Source organism: Pollachius pollachius (assembly GCF_949987615.1).
Source record: "Pollachius pollachius genome assembly, chromosome: 1".
Lineage (NCBI taxonomy): Eukaryota > Metazoa > Chordata > Actinopteri > Gadiformes > Gadidae > Pollachius > Pollachius pollachius.
The window spans coordinates 41598897-41623752 of record NC_136934.1 but is presented as its reverse complement, the minus strand read 5'-3'; the positions used below and the strand labels follow the sequence as shown (position 1 = coordinate 41623752).

The window sequence follows — 24856 nt, the reverse complement described above, 5'->3', positions numbered from 1 at the left end:
GAAGTGTTGTTGTTATGTGTGTGTGTGTGTGTGTGTGTGTGTGTGTGTGTGTCATCGTTTCTGCTATCTTTGCTAAGGCTTCATGCAACGAGGCAATTTGCCATGATGACAAGTGCTCTTGGAGAGCGTCCAAACGGTCTGATCCCAGCCTCCCCCCAGCACAAACCAGCTTGAGTCGGCCCTGAGCTTCTCACTTCAAAATCTCCCCATTCTCCAGTTGATGTTGTTATTATGTTTATATATATATGTAATGCTACTTTTTGGAATGAATCTCTGTGGGTCTCTGTGTCTCCTCCAGGTCCAACTGCGCTGAGAACATCCGCAAGCACATCCTGCACACAGGGAAACACGAGGGTGTGAAGATGTACAACTGCCCCAAGTGTGAGGCGGCCACCAACTCGCCCACCGAGTTCCGCAACCACCTGAAGGAGCACCACCCGGACATCGAAAACCCGGACCTGGCCTACCTGCACGCCGGTACGTTCCCACGGCAACGTGTACACACGGGCTCGAATCACCCATGCACGCTCACACGTTTTAATGTCAATGGATTGGTTATACCGGATGTGAATGTTAGCAGATGCAAGCAAATGGAACAGCTTGTCAGTGATATGTACACGTTAGGCTACACCATTGCACACAAACAAACGTGGAGAATCAAGGGTACAAATAGCAGCACCTCCTCCATTGGTGGCAGATATGGAGTAGGGGGTGGCTACCTGCGTGGCCTTCCCCTTTGAATTACCCCTGATCGGCTGCTACCTCAATGCTAGCTTATGAACATGGCCTAGGCTAGTGAACACGCATGCGCGCGCGCGCGCACACACACACACACACACACACCCTGAAGGTCAGACCCACACTCCAACATAGATCATAGTCTCACCTTGTGTCACTCATTTGTTGTTCTTCTCTGGGTTTCCGTGTGTGTGTGTGTGTGTGTGTGTGTGTGTGTGTGTGTGTGTGTGTGTCAGAGTGAGTGAGTCTTGTTCACTGCTGACGGAGGGCAAAACGGCCACAAAATAGCACCACTCAAAGATTGCTTGCCACGGGCCTGTCCCTGCCAATCTGTCAGTCAGCCTGCATGGGGGGGAGGGGGGGGACAGACAGACAGAAAAAAACAAAAATCCCTGTCTCCTTCCTATTGGCTGCCATTGTGTCGCGATGCTCTACCCTCACTGCCCTTGGAGCCACCCAATCCAATCCAGCGAGTGGCTTGTCCTTTCTGGGAGGGCAGGGAGGACAGCCTTTATCCTGTTATGCCTCTGACCCCCCCGTAATAGCCGCAGGGGCCTGGGAAGAGCGTAGGGGTGGAGTTGACGGGCTGGGGTTGGGGTGGTGCGTGGTACTGTTTCATCCCGCTCCGCTTGAACTTCCAACCCCCGGGTCCCCTGACTCGCCAAGAAAAAACTAAAAAGAAGAGAAATAAGTGCGTTGTTGTTTTGATTTGGACTTATTATTGCAAGGAATGTTGTTTTTGAATGGGGTTTTATTCTACATGGCTTTCCTTCACCCTCCACCTCTCGCACCCTGACACGCTCTCCCCCCTGCAACCCTCCCCTCTGGCCTCTCAACCCTCCCGTCTCCATGCTCCTTCTCCTGCTGCAGGTCAAGCTCTCCATCTGCCCAGCTCAGCTTTGCCTAAGCAAACAGGGCCAGAGCACAAATTGTAATGTGTGTAAACACACACACCGGACAACGCGCACACACACGCACACACCCACAAACACCCACAAACACTCACCCATCCTCCCATCCATCATCTCCACCCACTCATACACGTGTGTGTGTGTGTGTGAGTTTGTGTGTGTGTGTGTGTTTGTGCGTGTATGTGTTTTTGCAAGTGCACTTTCGGTCGATCTTTGTTGCTCTTTGTAAAGAAGAGAGAGATAGAAAGCAGAAAAGACAGAGAGAAAGGACGACCGTTTTGGGTGGTGGCAGTGAGAGTAGCGTTTCATCTTAAGAGACGGAGAGAGAGAGAGAGACGAAGAGATAGTGTGGCAGGGATAGAGGGAGCGAGAGTGAGGAGAGATTAAGAAGGTAGATGTGGTGAATTAACCTGCTTGTGATTGCTCCTGTCTGAGTGGTAGGGGGGCTCAGCGAGAGGCAAATCGTCTGTGATGGCCCTTCCTGCTCATCCCCCTTTGAACGACACAGATCAAACGCCGGTGCTTGCTCACTCCCTTCATCTGTGCACACACACTAACACACACACACACACACACACACGCACCTTCCTCTCGCCACCCACACATAAACACACACACACAAACCTGTCCGCCAGATTGATTGACGGCCGGATGTCCTCACTGCTGCTGTCACCTGCGGTACTCTCTCGCTGTCTCTCTCTCTGTCTCTCTCTCTCTCTCTCTCTCTCTCTCTCTCTCTCTCTCTCTCTCTCTCTCTCTCTCTCTCTCTCTCTCTATCTCTCTCTCTACTTCATCTCCCCTCGCCTCCTCCCGAATGTTAAAGCTTCTACTCAGTGATGAAAGCAGAGGTCCTTCTCAGAGGAAGAGAGGAAGAAAGAGAGGGATTAAACCTGACGAGCGATGGAGGCAATGGTGATGAGAATTAGAAGGGTGGAGGAGGGGTGTGTGTGTGTGGGGGGGGTGGGGGGTTTGGTTAGGGGTGTGAAGATGTGAAAGGTGCCCAGGTACGGTTGGGTGGAGTGGTTATGAGAAAAAAAATTATATTGCTGACAGGACATATTTTAATAAAATGGTAATGGCAATTGCATGGCGTGCGCGATGTGCGGAGATATATGCCTGCTAACAGAACACTCCTTGCTGTCCCCCGTAGACGGTCCTATACCAGTGCCACTAGGGATGGGGATCGAAACCCGGTTCTATCAAGGACCCGCTTCCACTTTTTTCAAAACCTGAAAATCATTAACGTTTGGGCTTATCGATACCACTATCGAGTCCTGTCGTTCATTTATTTATTTTTTTGTCCCGTAGGTCCTGTAACGTAATATTGTGTCCCTCGAGTCGCCTCACGGCATTTAAATCAAATCAATCCAATCACTGCAGCGTGTCCACCAATGTTTTTGAATGGAGTTGTAAGCAAACAGGTATTACAAGTAAAACAAGTTAAGTCTGGCGGTTAACTTTGCTCGCGAGGATGGCTGAACGGGCGAAAAGGGCGAAAATCATTTATTGTAAAGGGGGGAACACAACCTCAATGGCCAAGCACATTAGCATTGTGCATCAAATAAAGGCCAAATGCAGAACCTTCGACTGTGTCCCAGTTGAGTAGACTCCTGTCTCCTCCTTCTCCTGTCGCACCACAGACGGGCCCGTCTTAATCATCCACTCAAAGTACGAGCGGTAATCGCACACACAGACATTGTCGCTAGTCCCGTCAGTTAAAAATAGTAATCCAATTGTGAAATCGGTGTTATAATCGGCAGCATACAAGCTATTTATCTTAAAAAGTAAATAAAGTTTCAGATGTGCTGCGTTATGATGTGTTGAGGTTGGCTCAGTAAAACGACTGTTAGGTTATCATGATGCGTTCAAATGTAACATAGAGAAACGTCAATTGAGTTTTTGGTGAGAAACATGAGTAATACTGTATTACTCATGTTTCTGTATTACTAATACAGTTGTAAAGTGCTCTAATCATTGTAGTATATATAATTAAAACTACTGATGTCAATATTTATTAATAATTACATATTTAATTTAAAATACAATTATTTAGTTCCTAAATATTTTCCTTATCACTAAAATACGCGTCGTATTTTCACCAATTAATAGAAAAGTATCGGTTTTGGTATCGATAAAGACTCGGATCGTTAAGGAGTATCGAAAATGGCATCGATATCAATAAATATTAATGATCCCCACCCCTAAGTGCCACTGCACTTGTGACTTCTTTACTAAATGATCTCCTCGAGGACAACTTTGTCTTTCTGCCCACCGCCCTGTGCGTAGAGTAACAGTGTCATCCACACAGCCTTGAGGAAGAGCTTTGCTCTTTATGATCTCCCTGCAGCAAGGCCGCGTGTGCGTGTCTGTGTGTGTGTGTGTGTACGTGTTTGTGTGTGTGTGTGTGTGTGAGTGTGTGTGTGTGTGTGTGTGTGTTTGTGTGTGTGTGTGTGTGTACTTTCCAAAAAATATTCTCTTTTATTTTATCACCAATAAACAAACACACGTACAAGTATGGTCATTGCCATTTGCCACATTCCACTTTTTTTTGTTGAGATTAGTTTTGTATTTTGAAATATTTTCCGATACAGATTTCACTAGCATGGTTTAATCTGGGGGTGGGCGGGGGACTGGGGAGGGCACGGCGATCAACCGCCTGCTAATTAGCTACCATAAGCTTGGCTGAGGAATTTTGGAATTGTGCGATTAAATTATTTTTATAATAAGCAACCAACCCAAACCCCAAAATAAGGAAATGAACAAACCCTCTCGAAGGCATTGTTGCTGCTTAAGAAGATTCCATTCCCACCTAATAACACGTGATGGATGGCCACCGGGATGGGTGGTGCTGCTGGTGCTGCTGGTGCTGCTGGTGCTGTTGGTGCTGGTGGGGGGGGAGACACACCCGGCCCTGACTGTAAGCACTTCCACCCACCACAGGCAAAATCAGCGGTTGGCATGCTTCCTGGCCCTCCCTTCCATCCCCATTGTGTGCTCCTGTTAAAACGTATCGACTCTCTCAGGGGATCCCGCTCAGGATTTGCATGCGTCTGCGCCGTGCGCCGATACCTCCCAGCCCTCCTGGGTGCCACCAGAGTGCCGTGTTACCTGGGCGTGTTATCTCGGCGAGAGATACGCTGAGGACAGGTGTGCATGTGTCTGGCAAACAGCGACAAAAAAAAAATACAATTGTGTCCCCATCGCCGCGACAACGGTGTCAACGTCGCGAAAGTGATCGTTAAAAAAAAAAATCGAGGGGGAGGAAAAGTATAATAAATAAAAAAATCAACACCTGTTTTTTTCTGGTAACGTGTTATAGTTGACACATTTTCCGAGGTAAGGGGAGATGGCGGGGGTGGAAGGGAGGGGGGGGGGGGACGACAACAACAGCAATAATAGTGTCTTAAGAAAACACTAGAGAGGACATCAAGGCGTCAGCAGTTGTGGTCGCCCTCCGTATGTTGTGTTCCCATGATGGCATTGTGGGAAATAATAGGCTGCTGAACGGTAAATAGGGTAGAGGTGTTAGGCATGGGCGGTTGGTCGTGGTAATGGGGCTGCCGCGTGAATATTCTTAATTTGTATTTGAACAATTATAAAATCACAAACTTTGCAAATTTTTTTGTAAAATTAGTAGAAGACAGTAGGTCTTACTGTTAAAAGCCTTGATTTAAATGGACTAAATGGACCTTTCCTTCTTTCGTGGCCTATTTTTGTTGTCATGTGCTGATGTATTGTGTAAATGCTGCTTTAATCATTTTTGTACTATGAACAAGAACCAGCAAGAACGTGTGACAGGCTTTCAACAAGGAGCTTTTGCAAGCCGGCCCTTTCACAATACCTTTTCTGTCGACTATGAACTCTGTCCTTCTGTTTCCTTTTGTTGTTATCCCCGGCCCCGCACAGCCAGACCCAGACCTGCATGCATGAACTTGAAGCTTAAGCCACAACAAGTCTTGGGGTGTTAATTGGGGCATTCCCTCAAGGGGCAGCAAGGGCACAATTCGATATGCCTGTGTTCTGGCCCCACGTAAACACCTTCATTGTCCCAGGTAAACACCCATCGTTTCACCACAGACCCCCGCCCTCAAAACCTTACCTCTGGGGGGATGCATCCCCCCCCCCCCCCCTTTTGAGCCTCTCTTCTCCTCACCATCATCAATCTCACTATCTCAGTGAGTATCCGAGTACATGTTTTAGCATGTCGGCAGGTCAGGTGTGAGTGTGTGCGTGCGCGCGCGTATGTGTGTTGTCATTGTTTTTGTCAGTTCAAGTTCCATAAGTAAACATGATTGACCTTAGCCGGGCAGGGCAGGCCCAAGTTGAACTCTGCTGCAGTTGGATCATCCATTGACCCACTAGCATTGTCTCTGACCTCCCCGCCATCACCACAACCACCTGCATAATGACCCGCTCCGACGAGCAGGAAACCCTTCCAACCAGCCTGCTACATTCATCACGCATGGGCCACTAGAAAACAGGCTTTTGTTCACCTCTCCTCTCTCCTGCTCTGGCCTCCAACAGCCAGAGTATTAAGTAGTCGTTTATCGGGGGGGCTTGAGTGACACGGTGACTACCTCCCCTTCCCTTCTCCCCCTGCTTGATCTCCAATGTTCCAGCTCTGCGTGTTCCTTGGGGTTTGGCGCTGAATGCAAAGCGAAGCAGGGTCAAAGTAGAAGGGGCGACGGGGTCACCATATCCGCCGTGTGTTTGCAACTAACATACATGCATGGGGTGGTCATGCATGCATGCAAGTAAGCACACAGCTGCTGTGAGTGAGCTTGTGGGGCCGGGATGGTTGTATGGAGCCGTGAAGGGAACGCTAACCGTTTGGGATCTGCTCGGCGATACACATTTTTGGGGCGTGCAACCACAGCCTGAAGGGAGAGAGAGAGAGAGAGAGAGAGAGAGGTAGAGAGACAGAGAGAGACAGAGAGAGAGGATTTTAGAAAAAGTATGCCGTTGATTTCTGTTAAACGTATTAGTTTGATTTTTGTCCACTTGGTCAATCACCAATCCTCTTAACTCTTTGCCTTTGACCTCCTCAAGCTTGTGTGCTCCGAAAGGGCACTTGTTATTTGTGTGTGTGTGTGTGTGTGTGTGTTAGGGGGTCTTGTTATGTATTATTGGTCTCTCGCTCACGCTCCCTCTCTCTCCCTCTCTCCCACCTCCCTCCCCCCCCCCCCCTCCTCCCAAAAAGTGCCCCAGTCTTCTGTTAATTACCAAGTGGTGCTAAAGTTTCCCCACAACCAACTAAACAACCAATTACCCACGCTTAGGCCCGGGCCCCGGCCCCTCGTGCTTCCCGATACAGTGGCCTATTAGGGCCCCTCATCTCTCCCCCGGCATAATTGAATCCCCAGGCTGCTCATCAGTGCGCTAATTTAAGCCAATGTGCAGAGTTGGTAATCAGAGGGCTGCCTATTAGGACTATCAGACCCCAATTAAGTGCCATCTTATTTCCACCATAACGAGCCCCTATCTCTCCCTCCCTCCCTCCCTCCCGCCGCCTGTGTTATTGTATCCCGACCGCCCAACCACCCCTCCCATTACCCCCCCTCCCCCTCAGCCCACACGTAACCTTTTGCAACTGTCCAGGTTTGTTTAGGCAAGATTGATGTCGTCGTAACAGGTGTCTGTCTGTCTGTTTGTCTGTTTGTGTGTGTGTGTGTGTGTGTGTGAGAGAGAGAGAGAGAGAGAGAGAGAGAGAGAGAGAGAGAGAGAGAGAGAGAGAGAGAGAGAGAGAGAGAGAGAGAGAGAGAGAGAGAGAGAGAGAGAGTGAGAGTGTGTGTGTGTGTGTGTGTGTGTGTGTGTGTGTGAGTGTCGCGCGGGATGGAGGGCGTCTGCTGCAGGTATTTTGAGCGAGAAACTTTTGTGGGTGTGGGGAGAAAGCAAGAGGCTTATGAAGAGGGAGAGAGAGAGGCAGAGAGAGAGAGAGAGGCTTGGTGAGAATATTGGACTGCTTTTATTTGGACACACACACACACATCCATTTTTTTATGGACATAGTATAACTAAGTAAACTCAAAGTTAAATTTGTTCTTCTTTATCTCTCTCTCTCTCTCTCTCTCTCTCTCTCTCTCTCTCTCTCTCTCTCTCTCTCTCTCTCTCCTCTCTCTCCCTGTGTGTCGTAGTGATTCACCCAGTCAGAGGCAGGGCTGAGACAGCGGAGCCTGGCAGTGTGAAAGAGCCCCACAGTGGGGCCTCACTGCAAAGTGTCTCCGGTGTGCTCTGCAGTGTCTTAACTTTATCTGTGTGTGTGTCAGTGTGTGTGTGTGTGTGTACCTAAGTGTAAGTGCGTTTGGTGTTGGTGTCTACTCCCCATAGCCTAATTAAAGGGCGAGGGAGAGCGACTCTCGGCGAGATTAAACCTAAAAGGGTAAATTAGCACTCAAGACTGGGTGGAGGAGGAGGGGGAGGTGGAGGAGGAGTTGGGTGTCTTGGGCAAATTCACACATACATGCGGTCCGTGAAATCTCCACTGACACCTGTAGAGGGAGGGGGGGGGGACAAAGAAAGGATGAAATGAGAGAAGGTTGGACGTGAGAGAGAGAGGGAGATAGAGAGAGAGAGAGGGAGAGAGAGAGAGAGAGAGAGAGAGAGAGAGAGAGAGAGAGAGAGCGGGGGAGAAGAGAAGTGAATGTTTTTGTAGCAGAGCTTTGTGGTACGTGTCTGCTGAGATGAAGATCTTAAGTGTGTGTTTTATAATGAGAAAGCCGAGCCTTAGTAGCTGTGTGTGTGTGTGTGTGTGTGTGTGTGTGTGTGTGTGTGTGTGTGTGTGTGTGTGTGAGCAAGAACTACAGGGAGAATCTAAATGTATTTTAGTGTCCAACCTTTCTATATCAAAAAACAGCAAGTCAACCATTTGTATAATATGTATTTATTCATTATTAGTGCAGGCCTCAAATAGACTTGGTTAACTAAACCTCCCCAATTATATTTTGATTGGTTTATTTCCTAGCAAAACAAAACTAAAGTTATTTAAATTATTAAATATAATTGTTCATTGTTTTTGTTATTATTACTATTTTAATATGAGGGTATGGGTTTACCAAATATGATGAAGATAATGAGTATTATTGTTGGTAAGCGTTTTAATGATATTTACGATTAAAATGATAATACAGTAAATAGTAATTGTAGTACTTCTACTACTTCTACTACTACTACTACTAATACTACTACTACTACTACTACTACTACTACTACTACTACTACTACTACTACTAATAATAATAATAATAATAATAATCATCAAATATTAATATATATTACAATAATAACAATTATGAAAATAGTACTACTAATAATAATAATAAACATTTAACATTAGCACAAAAGTGCAGTGTGTGTAGAATATTGTGGCATCTAGTGGAATGGAGTTTTAAAATAATATTCAAAAGTATGTATTTATCCATGTATGTTCCAATGAACATAAAAATCTTTACCTTAGAATGAGCCCTTTAAATGTGCTAATGGAATGGGTCATCTGCGACGCAGTGTTTTTACAGTAGTGCAGAACGGACCAACTGCTCTAGAGAGCATGCGCTTTTAATTAACAATCATAATCCCTATTTCACTTGTAAACCATGACCTATAGTTTCATGGACTAAATAACTGAGGACAATTTATGAATCTATCACTTGACCCTTTGCAGCTTGATGCTGTCGTAGACGATGACATCCTTTTGGAATACCTACTGCCACCTTACAGACCAGTACAGACCACCATAGCTTCTCCTACGGCGTTGGACAGGGAGGAGTGATGGGGTGGGAGCTAGATATTCAGTTCATTGCGATCTCCAACCTCACCGCTAGATGGCACTAAATCCTACAGGCTGCTGCTTTAATATAAGATAAGATAGCCAATCCCTTTTCCAGTAAGATCAATGTATGTCTGCTTAACTTTTCTTCATGTAAACTTCTGTGCGTCTCTGCATCTGTGTGTGTGCATCGTATTGCCGTGCGTCTGTGTGTGTGTGTGCGTGCAAGTTTTGTAGTACCATGTGTTGTGTGCATTTATGTGTGTAGGAACACATGTAGGCGGTGTGGTCAGGTCAACACTGGGGTGATGGATGGACAGACTATTGACGTGACATCATCACATCGATATTCACCCTGCTTACCATACAACCTCCCAGCGCTCAATGGCTGGCTTATGTTTGCCCTTAGCCTGGTGGATATATCTTATGTGTTTATTTAAGCCCTTGTTATTTGGACGGCTTCTTCCACTTTATCTGTTGCTCCCTCCGGCTGTCTTGTCTTGGCCTGCGTTGTGTCTTCGCTCCACAGTCTGTGTTTGGTACACTGTGTGAGCGTGTGTGTGTGTGTGTGTGTGTGTGTTTGTGTGTGTGTGTGTATGTGTGTGTGTGTGTGTGTGTGTGTGTGTGTGTGTGTGTGTGTGTGCATGTGTCTTGTGCGTGAATGATGGCGGCACTGTGATGGCACTAAGAGTCTCATTCATGCTATCTGTCCATCCGTCTGTCTATCCATTTGCCAGTCCGTCTGTTGTCCCTGCTCTTGTTGTTGTCTGTACTCGCCTGTTTGAGGTTGCTATCAAAGGGGGTGTGTCTACTACTCTGAGAATGCTCTTTTTGTTGTTGTGTGTGTGTGTTTGTGTGTGTGTGTGCGGGTGTGTCATCTGTCAGTGTCTCTCTCTCTCCAGTATCAGACATCTAACATGGATCTTGGACTCAGAGCTACTCTCACTCACTTATTTCCCTTCTCTCTCTCTCTCTCTCTCTGTTGCTCTTTCTCTCTCTCCCTCTCTCCCTCTCTCTATCTCCCTCTACTTTTTCTATCTTTCTGCTTTCTTGCTTTCTCACTTGCTCTATCTTACATATACACACCACACACACAGTAGCGTCTTCAATCTACTGCTTCCATTTGCCCGGCGGCGGAGCAGGTATGGGTGTATGTTTATACATTACAAAAAGACTTCCTTCTCTCTTAGCTGTGCAGGTGTGTGCTTGTGTACGCAGATATGCACACACACACACACACACACACACACACACACACACACACACACACACACACACACACACACACACACACACACACACACACACACACACACACACATGCACGTGTCTTCAGGGTGCGATGGCGAAACAGAAAACAGATCTTGGCTCTGTCATAGCTCGACCGCAGGCGTAAAGGAGCCTTAAAGGATGTCTCTCTCAGTCACACACACACACACACACACACACACACACACACACACACACACACACACACACACACACACACACAGGTCTTTCTGGCGGACTAGTGCTGAGGAATACAGATCGGAGCGCTCTCCACATGGTGATAGCGATCAGCCGTGCTGTGGCTTCAGAAATGCTATCTTCACCAGGCGGCCGAATTCATAATACCCCCCCACCACCACCACCACCACTCCTGCGCATTTTATTAGAAAAGGCCCAGTTTGTAAAAAGGTAATCATTTACTGTTGCTACTATCTCCCCAGAGTCATACATCTTGTGTCTTCGCCGGACAAAGTTCCCCTGCTGCTGCCTCCGCATGTTGTTCAATTTTCATAGGAATATATACTGATATATTTATCTATAGATATGATTCTTTTCTGTATAAGTGTTGTATAGGTGTTTCATTTTATAGTGATAGTGTTTGTGTGGTGTGCGGGGAAGCAGGTTTAGGGGCTGTATTGTGAGCATATGTTTGTGTGTGTGTGTGTGTGTGTGTGTCTTTGTGTTACAAGGGGAAGGCACAGAATGACAGCCAATGTGGGACTAATCCGTGTGGGTATAGCGGGAATCCAACACACCAAGTCGCAAAAAAATGTCCAAAAAAAAATCATTTCAATTATCATATTTATCTTATTTATTCATTTTCCTTTTTCCGCTCGGCTTAATGCCGCCCCTCGCTCACTCTCCTCTCTCCATCTTCCGCTCTCCCCGTATTCCTCTCTCTCTCTTTCTCTCTCTCTCTCGCTCTTTCTCTCTCTCTCTCTCCCTCTCTCCCTCTCTCCATATCCCTCTGTCTCTATCTTTCTCCTCCTCTTCCTCTGTGTTAATCTCTTCACCCCACCCGCCACCCCCCCCCTCTCCAGTATCCGCCGGCAACACGTGTGAACCCGTCAATCACGTTGATTGACAGCACTCAAGTAGCCCACAGGAAGGAGGGGCCGGGGGGGGGGGGGGGGGGGAGGGAGGAAACAGCGGCGGCTTATATTTTCGACGGGCCCATTGCCCGTGTTTTGTTGAGCCTTATCAGGAAACCCAATTTATTGCGGTTTCTCTGGGCTCAGTCGGCGGGGTGTCACTCAGGCTGACTGACAGCTCTCAGACTCTGAGGCCGCCGCAGCTCCAGGGATTTCCTTCCTGCACTGATGTTGTTTCCCTTTTTTGGTGGTTGTTGTGTTTCTCTGGTTGTCTTTGCATTGGATTTCCTCTCACGCTATATGCAGGGGCCGTCTCTCTTTTGTATCAGCTCCGGCCGACACACCGCGAGTCTCTCATTGACGGTGGTGAATCAACATGGCTACGCAGGCCATGTCCAGCTACTGTTTGGAGATCATGCATCCAAACAGGGTGTGCAGTAATGCATTTTGAGATACTGGTGACTGCTGATTAATAATAAATGGTGTTCCCTGCAAGGGTGTATGATGAACAGCACAATTACCTGAAATAAATAAATACATAATATTTCCAATTCTATAAAACCGCAACATTTATTATATTTGAACATTTAAACAAACAACGAAACATTCTTTTTTATTACAAATGATAATATTATTTAATATAGGTTATATAAGAAAAAAAATCAATGCATACTAACTTTACAACAATAGCGAATGTTGAACATTACAGTGATTTTTCTTATTTTATTCTTCCATAGCAACTCCATAGTCTCAGTCCAGTTGTTGAAGCTCTGACCTTGGCTAATATGAATCTATTCAAACTTTGACAATGGCTGGCTTGCAATATAGCCAACACTTTAAAAGGGAATACAGTTGCTTTTGCCATGTGTGTGCACTCAAACATGTTTATTTTTCCTTTTTTTCGCTTGTGTTTATCGGTGGGTCTTTGTGTGTGTCTTTCGTGTATGTCTGTGTTCATAGGTGGGTATGTATTTTAGTGTGTGTGTATGTGTGCTTTCACATGCACCTTTTTGATGTATATCTGTGTGTGTGTGTGGATGTGTGTGTGGGTGTCTGTTTGTGTACACAGTTTGGCTTGTGTCAGCTCGTGTGCATTGAGTATGACCTCAGAGCTTATCATGGCGTTGTTCCACATTATTGATAGCAGAGAGGTATCGACAGGGCCAGCATCGGGGCGACCGCACCCCCCCAACCCCACTCGCACTCCGTCAGTACCCCCACCCCCCACCACCTCCACCGCCAACGCCTCCCCAGCCTGTCCACAGCCCACTGCGGGATGGGACTTTGATATGACATATTGTGCATCTCAGCACTGGCCATAAATAATTCTGACACGTTTTTGTATGCATGGGAAAGTCCTTGATTCAGCCTCCCATAAAAATAAACTTCTATTATGGAAGGTATTTGTCAAGTGGGTGCGTGATGGATGGCCCCGCGTTTACCCCGTGGCAGGCCGATGGGTTATGGACGCCCGCGCCCCGATGCTGGGTGGGGGGTAGAGGGGAGGGAGGGGGGAGGAAGGTGGGGGAGGGGGGGGAGGGGGGGGGGGACAACGCCACCCCAGCATCACTGACACCAGAGTAATTACTGCCCTCCCCCCACCCCTCTCCCCCTCTACCTCCCCCCACCCCTCTCCCCTCTACCTCCCCTCTACCTCCCCCTCTACCTCCCCCTCTACCTCCCCTCTACCTCCCCTCTACCTCCCCCTCTACCTCCCCCTCGCCACGGAAACTGAAGGTGGTGACGGTTGAAGTGTCCTGCTCCATATACACACTCTCTCATGCACCGACACACACACACACACACACACACAGACACAGACACACACACACACACACAAACCGACACAGACACACACACACACACACACACACACACACAAACCGACACAGACACACACACACACACACACACACACACACACACACACACACACACACACAGCCTGCATCATCCCACTACACACACACACACACCCTATCCTTTGCCATGCACTGTTAACACACCAGTTAACAGTGATTAAAGTGACAGAGCTGATAGAGAAGATTAGTGCTAGGATTGTAACATGGGGATAGATGGATGGACAAGACAGATAGATGGACGGAGTGTGTGTGAGACGGACAGATGGACAAGCGAGACAGATAGATGGACAGAGTGTGTGAGACGGATAGATGGATAGACGTGACGGTTAAATGGACAGACAAGTTGGATAGATGGACAGACAGACAGACAGATAAGACTGATGGGTGCAGAGAATGGTGGACCACGTTGGCCGTCCGTCCTCGTCCAAACAGCCACCAGAAACAAAGAAAAGTAATAAGGGAAAAATATGGATGCCGTTGCCATGCCCATTTGGCTGTAATACTTTGGAAGGAACATTTGATTAAGTTTCTATATGTGTTTTGTGTATATATATGCATGAACCTTTGATGCATATATGCGTACATTGGTGCCCTTATATGCTATTATGCAGATGTGTAACATTTGCAAGATATGTGACATCATATCTTGTACATATAGCCTTGATGATTTGTTTGTGTGTGAGTGTGTGTGTTTGTGTGTCTTTTTTAGTATGTGTGTGTGGGTGCGCATGTTCAGCGTGTGTGTGTGTGTGTGTGTGTGTGTGTGTGTGTGTGTGCGCGCGCCACACTGCATTAGCCGGTGGGTCCTGTAAACAGATTGTGCGTCCCACCGGCAGGAGCAGGCGGCACAGAGGAGCCAGGTGGGCGTTAGGTGCGGGGAGACCGGGGAGAGCCAGCGCCCCCCATCACCGTAGCGTGGGCGGGGCAGGCTGCAGAGGGCTTAGGTTAGATGGGGGGGGGGGTAGGGGAGGACCCTGGCTGGGAGTGGGAGTGACACCTGTTCTGCCGCTGCCCACCTTCAGCACTCCCAGCTGCTGCTTTCTAGCCCCCCCCCCCTGCCCTCCCCTCACTCTCACACACACACACACACAACGCGTCCTCCTCCACCGAAGTCCCTCTAGAAGGCTGGCAGGGATGGAGCATGAGGAGGAGGTGGATGGTCGGTGGCGGTGTAGGGAGATGTGTGTGTGTGTGTGTGTGTGTGTGTGTGTGTGTGTGTAAGGGGGCGGGGGGCGGGGGGGTGTAGCTCCACAGATGTTGCTGCTGGAGAGGAGGTGGAGGTGTTCTGTCAGGACACTGACTCGGCTCAGACAATTAACATCTCCAGATTGGGACGAGGCTGTCGTTAACTCAATCCACCACAACAGGATGCCATGTGTGCACAATAGGTGTATGTTGTTGTTGTTGTACTCCTACAAAACACTCTGCCTTGCCTGTACACACATCCAAACACACACACGCACTCCTACACACACGCACGCGCAGGCACACACACGCACACAAAGACAAACACACACACACACACGCGGGCAAAACCCAGCAGCACCAGCGTGGGGGGGCGTGATATGAGGAGTTGGAGGTTGGAGGCGGAGGAGAGAATAGTAGTTGCAGAGCTGTGGTTAACCTTAGCCCTCCCGGTGTCCCAGCATGTCGGGGGTCCACCAGGGCTGATCTGTATGGAGCGGTTGTCTGTTGGCCACAAATGAGGGGTCAGGGAGAGGCCCAGGCCCGGGTCAATAGGCCCAGAAGACCATCAGGGACTATCGATCGGGGCCGGACAGTGGGACCAGCTCGGCACTAATTGTTTAAATACAACCATCACCCGCTCACACGCTCATGAATCTTACAGGCGTCACCGGCTCACACACTCATGAATCTCACATCTGTTTTGTTGCCAGAGCACCGGTAGTTAATAGCCTTTGATTACTGCATGAGTGCTGTTTGTGTGTGTGTGTGTGTGTGTGTGTGTGTGTGTGTGTGATAAGAGGCAGTGGACCAAAGCAGCGGGGAACCGGAGTGTGGGGGGGGGTGGGGGAAGAGGGAGCTGTGGGGGGCTAGAACCCTAAGTAGGGGGGCAGGTTTTCTCTGTTTACTGTGTGTAAAGGTGCACATTTAAATAATATTTGTATTATTATAATAAGTGTGTCCCTGCGTGGGTTTATGTGTTTTCGTTGTAAGTCGGCGCAGGGCGGGTACGGTAAAGCAGGGCTAGTGGGGGGCGGGCGGGGGGGTTTATAGCGACACAGCAGCAGCAGAGTTTGTTTGTGGCTGGCTGTCAGTGAGGTGATGAAAGACACTTGGACCTGCCCATCCATTTCACATTTGCTCCAATCAATTATTCAACAGGACAGCCAATTAAAAATGAGGAAGAGCGGTCAACCGGCCAGCCCCCTCCGCCTCCCCCACCTTCCCCTAGACAACTCTCTCTGTGAATAATTGGTGCAATTAATTTAGCATTGAGCAATAAAGTAGTTTTCACTCTAGTCTCTCTCTCTTTCTCTCGCTCTGTCTCTCTCTTTCTCTCTCTATCTCTCGTTCTTTATTTATCTTTCTCTCTCTCTCTCTATCTCTCTTTCTCTCTCTCTCTCTCTCTCTCTCACACACACATTCTCGCTCGCCCACCCCTGTGTGCCGCAGAGCCTTTCAACAGCAGAAAAAAGCTTAGCAATGTCATTGTCATTAAGTGCGGACACACACAAACGCACGCACGCACGCACGCACACATGCACAACACAAGCGCGCTCCATTTCAACACACACACATAGGCACACTCACACGGGCGGTGATGCACGGACGAGAGTGCAGTAAGACCATTGTGTTGCCCTGTCACACGTACGTACATGTACAGTGACACAGACGCACACACACAGACATGTACACACTCACTTATCGAGAACAATACAGTCAGCCTCAGCTAGGTTTCAAAATGTCACAGTGGGCCTTTAAATTGCAGCCCAGACAAAGGAATTATTCCATTTGCATGATTCCATACATTTCTCCCCCTAATCTACAATTACACTTAATTTGCTCCCGCTCCTTCTCAAGATGGCGCCAATGACGCTAGTGACACCCATGGGCATGTGTCACACAGGCAGGCGCACACAAACACACACCGACAAGCACACTCACACGCACGCACAGACGAACAAGCATACACACACGTATGCATATACATGCACACAGTAGCCCTCTCATACAGTCATACCCATGCTCCAAGCACACAAGCGCCCTCATACGCACCCACACACACACACACACTGAGACACACACTTGTGCACGTGCGTGCTAAGGAAAGCAGGGTGTTTTTGTGTGAGCGTGTGGTGTGTGTGGTGTGTGTTTGGGAGCGGGGTGTACAGTAGTGACAGCTTAATTCCACCCCAGCTTTGATTTATTCAATCGCAACACAAGGATTATGATGGTTGAAGCCCCCCGCCCCCTCTTCCATCTCCCATCCCATTTTTATTGATCAGTCTCCCCCCCTCGTATTTCCATGCTCTCCAAGCCACCCACCCATCCTTAACACACACACACACACACACATACACACACGCACGCACGCATACACACACACACACACACACACACACACACACACACGCGCATGCACACACACGCACAAACACACACACTCAGTCAATCGCCCACTACCTCACTCACTCAGTCTCACACACACACAGACACCCACACACACACACACACACACACACCCCGTCAGACACTTCCTGGTCGTTGATGCGTGGCAGATTGGCAGCTGAGTAATTTGGCCGTCGGCGTTGACGGACATGTTGTAATAGGAAGACGTCTCCGAGTGGCATTACAACACAAAATAATTTCCAATTTACCACACATCAAAAGTTAACCCCGCCCCCCCTTACACCCCCCAGACACACACCACCACACAAATGTATATACACGCAGACACTAACACATCATTCAGAGCTGGGGTGTTTTTGTGTGTGTGTGTGTGTGTGTGTGTGTGTGTGGGTGGGGGGTCACTGACACCACAACAGTGGATTTATGACACATGGGGTCTATAAGCATCACATTCTGGGCGGTGGGTTTCTTGTGTGACAAGCTTCATTGTGTTTGAAAAGCCTCTTCACATTTCCTCTTCAGTGCCTCTTCTGCGGGTGGGGGGGGGACAGGAGATGGAGAGTGATAGCTGTATTTTTCTATTTTTTGTTCTACAATGCGTTTCCTACTCGGGAGTGTCGAAAAGATGATCTGGGTTCCTACCCCCCCCTCCTCATCTTCCCTCCTGGCCGTCATGTGTCCCACCTGCAGCTCTGTGCCGTTGGGGGGCCTCCACGTTTAACAAGACGGTCACTCTCCATTCAGATGTGATGAACGACCCCTTCTGACCCATGTCAGAGTGGACCCCTCCTCCTACGGGGAAGGCCCTAAGTAGCCGGTTGTGTGTTTAGCAGTAGGCCTCAGTGTCTTGCTTTGCTGCTCTTTTGGACGGATGTAGCCTCACAATTCTGACTTCTAATTCACATCTAAAGTCTGTTGGTAGAAGGGCTCAAAGCTGGGTGAACGGGGCGTTTCTTTCTTTGAATCGTTTTTGTTTTGACCAATCATGTTCCAAGTGGTGGTAAGGTCGTAATTTAATAAATATGAAATCTTCGTCAGGCACTCAGTGTGTATGTAAATCAACACTGTGTAGACCGGCCAATTCAGAAATACACGGTTAAAAAAACCTATGCTCCTTGTAGTTGTTGGTTTCCAACCCAGGCTCTGTGCCGTCTCCCCCCATAAGGTCAGCTATACCATAGTAGGACTGCTGGATAAGAAGTTCTGCTTTACCATAGTAGGACTGTTGAATTCCAAAGTAGACTACAGGTCAAGTATGGGCCATCAACTGAATTAAGGGTGGTTTGAGTCACAGCGACAATGGAACACAGAAGGGGAATTCTAGTTGATTGTCAGTACCAATGTAAAAAAAAAAACACCACTGTCAGCTAAGCTATCTATCAAAGTAAAGTGCAGCCAAAGGAAAAGTAGCCCAAAATAAGTTTGTAGTTTTTTGGTGTCTAGATTCCACAATTTTGGTGATGCGCAGTCTCAGTAGTCTCCGGGTGACAGTTGTGCCTGTGTGTGTGTGTGTGTGTGTGTGTGTGTGTGTGTGTGTGTGTGTGTGTGTGTGTGTGTGTGGTGTGTGTGTGCCACCGGATCACAGCGTCTCTTTTGACAAAACTGCGGCTCTCTCCTGTGTCCCACCTAATCAGGGTGTCTTTCACTCCAGGTGTGTCTGAAGAGGCGCTCGTCCTCTCCTGTCTCACCTGCCTCCTCTCCTTCTGCCAAACACACCGACGTGTGTGTGTGTGCGTGTGCGTGCTCGCGCGTGTGTGTGTGTGTGTCTGTGTGTGTGTGTGTGTGCGTGTGTTTCTGTGTGTGTGACAGAAAAAGTAAGAGAGATCTTGTATGGGTCCATGCATAACTTAGATGGGGAGTTGGAGAGGGTGTGTTGTGTTGTGGTTGGTGTGTCGGACTATATGTGGGCATGCGTGTGTACACTCCCTTCGCAGTTTGAGTGTGGATGAGCTGGTGGATGTGCTTGCATGCATGTTTGTGCATCAGGACTATAGAGTGCAAATGGTATTTGTGTGTGTCAGTGTAGGACCATATCATTACCGCTGCCTTCCCCAAAGACCTGCCCCCCGCCCCACTCTCTCACCCTCACCCTCACCCTCAGCCCAGCTTATACTTTGGTGGAGACGGATAAGTTCAAACTAAAAGCTCTTTGTTTGTGGAGTCATCCGGAGTGACAGCATTACACCTCCTGCGTTAAGACCGCACACACACAGACCGCACGTTTTAAATATACATGTAGAGCAGCTTTAGGGGTTTGGCGTTTATGCACTCGTCTGTGTGTGTGTGTGTATTGTGTGTATATGTGTTGCATATGCTGTCTGTGCTTATACGCATGGTCTGTGGAGACTGGAGGTTTTCCCTGGTGGGTTACTGTATGCACCGCCGCACTGGGCCGTGTCCTTCAGAGGGTGACCACACACACACACACACACACACACACACACACACACACACACACACATGAACGCGCACGGCTGATGTCACTGATGCACACACGTACACAAACGCATACACTTATGCACATGGGGGCGCACATGCACAGGTGCACGGATGCACACATACACATAAACACATGCACAGACACACATACACACACATTACCTACTTGTCACTCTTGGGCTCCACACATCAGACACTGGCAGCAGCTGTTATGTTAAGCGCAATGTCTGTCAATGTGTGTGCGTGCGTTTGTCCTGTGTGTGTGTGTGTGTGTGTGTGTGTGTGTGTGTGTGTGTGTGTGTGTGTGTGTGTGAGAAGGAGTGCCTGTGTGCACATATATGGGTCCGTCTGTGCCATATGTCTTCCTTTGCCAGATTTGCGCTCGGCATCAGAACCCAGGAAGAGAAGCGAGGGGGCCAGAAGACATATTGTCCACCGTCTTCAGTGTGCTCCGTATCCCCCCGTCTGCCACCAGCACAATGGAAATACATTCCAATAAGGAATGTGCATTTATTTTTAATAATGCAGAAAAAAAACATATGTTTGAATGATTTCTTGTTGCCACCACACAAGTGTGAATGTCATTTTCTTTTTTTCTCCCTCTCGCCGTCATATTCTCTGCGTCTCTCTTTCTCTTTCTCTATTTCTACCTATTTCCTTCCCTCTTTCCTTCCCCCTCTCTCTGTCTCCCTCTCCCTCTCTGTCTCTCTCTCTCTCCCTCTTTCTCTGTATCTCTCTTTCTCCCTCTTTCCATCCTTCTCTCTGTTTCTCTGTCTCTCTCTCTGTCTCTCTCTCTCTTTCTCTCTCTCTCTCTCTCTTTCTCTCTCTCTATCTCTCTCTCTCTCTCTCTCGCTCTGTCGCTCTCCCTCTCTCTCTGTGTCTCTCTGTCTCTGTCTCTCTCTCTCTCTCTCTGTCCCTCTCTCTCTCTCTGTCTCTCTCTCTCTCTCCCTCTGTCTCTCTGTCTCTCTCCCTCTCTCTCTCTCTGTCCCTCTCTCTCTGTCTCTGTCTCTCTCTCTCTCTCCCTCTGCCTCTCTGTCTCTCTCTCTCTCGTTGTAGAGCGTGACACCTTATACGTCCTCTATTAGAATCCCCAGATCCAAACTTGTGGTATTCAATCATTTTGATTAAAAGCCTGCCGTGGACTCTAACACGAGTGTTGGGAGTGGAGCCGGGCGGAGATCACCCACCCCCACCTCCCATTCCTGCCACGTTTGAGAATTCATATATTTTCATAAACTTTTAACAATGTCAATGAGACATGTCTTCAATCTTTAGCCGCCGCCACAGCGCGGGCCGTTCAATCTTTCTTTAGCCTTTTTTTCCTTTTTTTTCCTCGACAGAATTTGAATACGAGCAACGGTGTTATTAATGTGACAGTTCCTACGCAAGGGGTTCTCGTGGGGGGGTTGAGGGTGGAGGTGTGGGTGGGTGGGGGGGCTTTATTAGTTTTAGTAACACGGTAAGAGCAGGGAGCAGTGGGTGGGTGGGGGGTGGAAGTTGGTGTGGCAGAAAGTGGAAGAAGGAAAGGAGACGTATTTTGTTAGGTCAAATATTGCTTCAGGGCTTTTGGGGGGGGGGGGGGGGGTGTGTGTGTGTGTGTGTGTATGAGAGGGAGGGAGGAAGGGAAGGTTGGGGGGGGGGGGGGTGCGTTGTTCCTTCTAAATCGAACCCGACGTTATCATTCTAATTCTGCACGCACTATTAACATCGCTAACTAACCAGAGACATTAATTTCGCCTGTGGTTTCAATATGAAGAAAAAAAAACAAATCGGGAGGATATTCGTTTTTTTACGTTTGTATCACATTCTGTATCTCTTTTTTTTTTTTATTGCTTTTGTTATTTAAAATCCTGGCCCCCGCCGCCACAGTCCCGACAACACCAGCGACAGACACACACACGCACGACTGCGGTGCAGTCAAATCAATGCGGCTCTAATGTTGATTTATATCTGCTGAACGGGACAATATGGAGACCCCCGCGTGCCAGAGTCTGCCTCGCGTCTCGGTGGTCAGTGGAAGCTGACATCGGAGTATCTCGCAATCAACCAGACACAGATTGCGTCGCACCTCAAGTGTGTCCGTCACAGCGAGAGCAAAGTCTGATACGACGACTCTAGCGGCGCTCCTGGGCCCCAGCAAGGGTGGATAAAGAGGACGACAGAGGGCTCTTTCACTGAGAAACCCCCCCCCTTTCAGATACATTTGAAAGCGCCCCCCCCCCTTAATATTTACGCGATCAACATCAAGGGGACGAGTTTGAGCGCTCTCTAAACGATCTCTGCGTTGATCAGGACCCCTCGGGGCGGGAAGGCGGTGGCGTCCTGATCGCCCTTGATGCCGCCGCTGGAACACAGCCTTGCTTCCCCCCCCCCCCCTCTGGCTTCGCCGCAAAATGGTTCATCGATGGTGGATCAATGTGCACTTCTGGAACGAATGGGCCGTAGCAGCAGGTAGCGGGGAGGAGGGGGGTCGAGGCGCTGTATCCGGTGTCCCTGACACGTGTCGGGTGTCCTGGGTGGAGCCGGCGCGGCGCCTGGGAGGCAGAGCGCCGCGCCGCGGGCCTGTCCCGCCCTGCGAGCCGCTCTCTCTCCGGTTACGGCGGCGCGCATCTCCACTGGGTTTGTTTCTCGTCAGCGCAGACATCCAGCTGTCAATACGCATTCCTCCCCGCCCTTATTGACCGCCGCTCTCATCCGTAGGACAGCGGTGCGTGTGTGTGTGCGTGTGTGTGTGTGCGTGTGTGTGTTGAACAAGGAATTTGACCCTTTAACCCATACACATTTGTTATTAGCGGCAAAGCCAGACTAATCGTTTTGTGTTGCCAAGCAAAATGTCTGTATCTGTGTGTCTGTGTGTGTGGGTGTGTGTGTGGGTGTGTGTGGGTGTGGGTGTGGGTGTGTGTGCGCGCCGGCCTGGGTTTTCCAATGCCTGTGTTTTCGTCTGCACCTGTGCCCCAGATGTAACAAGCTTCCGTATTTGCCAATGTTGCTTCACACATAGCGCTGCATGTTTGCATGTGCATATTCCCCCTGTGTGGATGTAAACCTCCTTGCTCTGCACAGAACCCCCCTTCCACCCCACACACAAAAACACGCACACACACAAACACAGACACCCCCCCCCCCCCCCCCCCCCCCCCCTTCCCCTCGACCAGTGGCCTGTTGTCAGAAGGATGGATGGAGTCTGTCCCCCCGCCCCCCAAAATCCCCCTCCTCCTCCCCCTTCCTCGCTAGGAGCTTCCGCCAAGCCCTGAGTACTAACCTGCAGGATAACACATAGACACAAGCACCCCACATCCCTTTTGGGGATTTAGATAGGGGGGGGTGGGGGGGGGGGGGGGGGGGGGGCTTATGTGTGTGTGAGTGTGTGTCTGTGTCTGTGTATGAGAGAGAGTTTGTGTGTGCGTGTGTGTGTGTGTGTTTGTGTGTGTGCCGGAAGAGCCGCCGTGGTCATTTGTAACATCGGCGCTCGTGTAGCACCTGCTTCCCTGAACCCAGTCAGTCAGGTAATGATGCAGACCGATGATGCTAATAAGACGAGTCGCACACCTCAACCGGCGCCCCGCCCCAGACAGAGGCACGCGGGCCTGTGCGCACACTCTGGATACACACACACACAAAAGGGAAGGCTGTATAAATATTCGCTGAAATGTGTAACGGGACAGACGCACGCACATGCACACACACGCACACGAGCATACACAAAAAACACACGTACACACAAACAAACACACACTCATGTGTACACACAAACACATATACATACACACACACAGACAAACACATATATCACTGTACCCACAGCAGACGAGAGGGGCAGGTGTGTGCATGTTAGAGGAGAGGGAAGTGAAGATGAGGGTTAGTGAGTGTTCATGGGGGTCTCTCGCTCTCTTTGTTTATCTCTCTCTCTCTCTCGCTCTCTCTGTCTCTGTCTCTCTCTTTCTCTCTCTCTCTCCACCTTTTTCAGTATTCTCCCCAAGTCACACGTACACACACACACACACACACACACACACACACACACACTGTCAAAGACACAAACGCACAGACATACATTACATTCAGGTAAGCGATTCTTCACCGAGTCTACTTTACTTTTGTGGCTAAACCTCACTATCTACACAAGAGATAGCACCATAATAATAGAAATAAAAATGTGTTTGGTGCACGCACGTGGCCAAACTCTTCATTTATTCTTCCCGTACTGGATGAAAAAAGGAAGACAGGGCAAGGAAAATTATTACCTGGATGTCTTCATGCATGTAGCGATACTCTCTTTTTTATTTAGAAGATAACCATCAGTGTTTGGTGTGTGTGTGTGTGTGTGTGTGTGTGTGTGTGTGTGATGTATGGGGGCTATGCTCAAGGTACATGTATGAAGGTTTGTTTGTGTTTTTATTCACATTATTTCTTGTTATTCAGCGCTGACCGGGGGTATCTGATTTGAGTTTGGTTTCAGTTTCTCTGAGTTTTAGTTTGCTTGGTTTGATCAATTCAGCCGTGGGCAACGTTGAGGACAGAGGTAGCCCAGTTAGTTGACGCCTCGTTAAATGGCGTGCTGAGACATACACACACACATGCACACACACGCACACACACACACACACACACACACACACACACACACACACACAAAAACCTCATTTTAGCTTTGGAACTAGGAAGAATTGATGGAGTCGTTGTGTTCATTCTGGCATTGTCAGCAGACCTCTCTCTCCTTATAGCCTTCTCTTTTTAGCTCCCTCTCTCTCGCTCTCGCTCTCTTTCTAGCTTTCTCTTTTTAGTTCTCTCCCTCTCTTTTCATCTCTCTCTCTCTCTCTCTCTCTCTCTTTCTAGCTCTCTTGTGCCTTTGTTTTTCCCCTCATTCTGGTTCTTCCTTGTTCTCTCCTGCTCTCTGTCTCTCTCCGACGAGGTAAACATATTTTGCAGAAGAGCTGACGGAGGGCTTGTTTTAACAACCTCAAGGTCAGCAAGTCAAAGTCTGCAGTCTTCACACTGTGTGTGTGTGTGTGTGTGTGTGTGTGAGTGTGTTGGTGCATATGTGTTCGTGTGCACACGTTTGTGAGTTTGTGCGTGTGCAGCAGAGTGGTACGGCGTGGCATCACGGCGGCAGATTTATACCTCACAGTACACCTTCAATAATTCAATAACTGGTTTGTGTGTGTGTGTGTCTCCGCCCAGCCTTTCAGA

At 48.7% G+C, this 24856-nt stretch overlaps 1 protein-coding gene across 1 annotated transcript in view; it reads left to right on the top strand.

The window, feature by feature from the left end:
• znf407 (zinc finger protein 407) overlaps window positions 1-24856 on the top strand; it is a gene marked incomplete at its 5' end in the record, with an annotated part of 111486 nt that overhangs the window by 72957 nt on the left and 13673 nt on the right. Inside the window, one exon of the mRNA XM_079755028.1 lies at window positions 299-477. Coding sequence (XP_079611154.1) covers window positions 299-477 — 179 coding nt within the window. The remainder of the gene's footprint in view (window positions 1-298; window positions 478-24856) is intronic.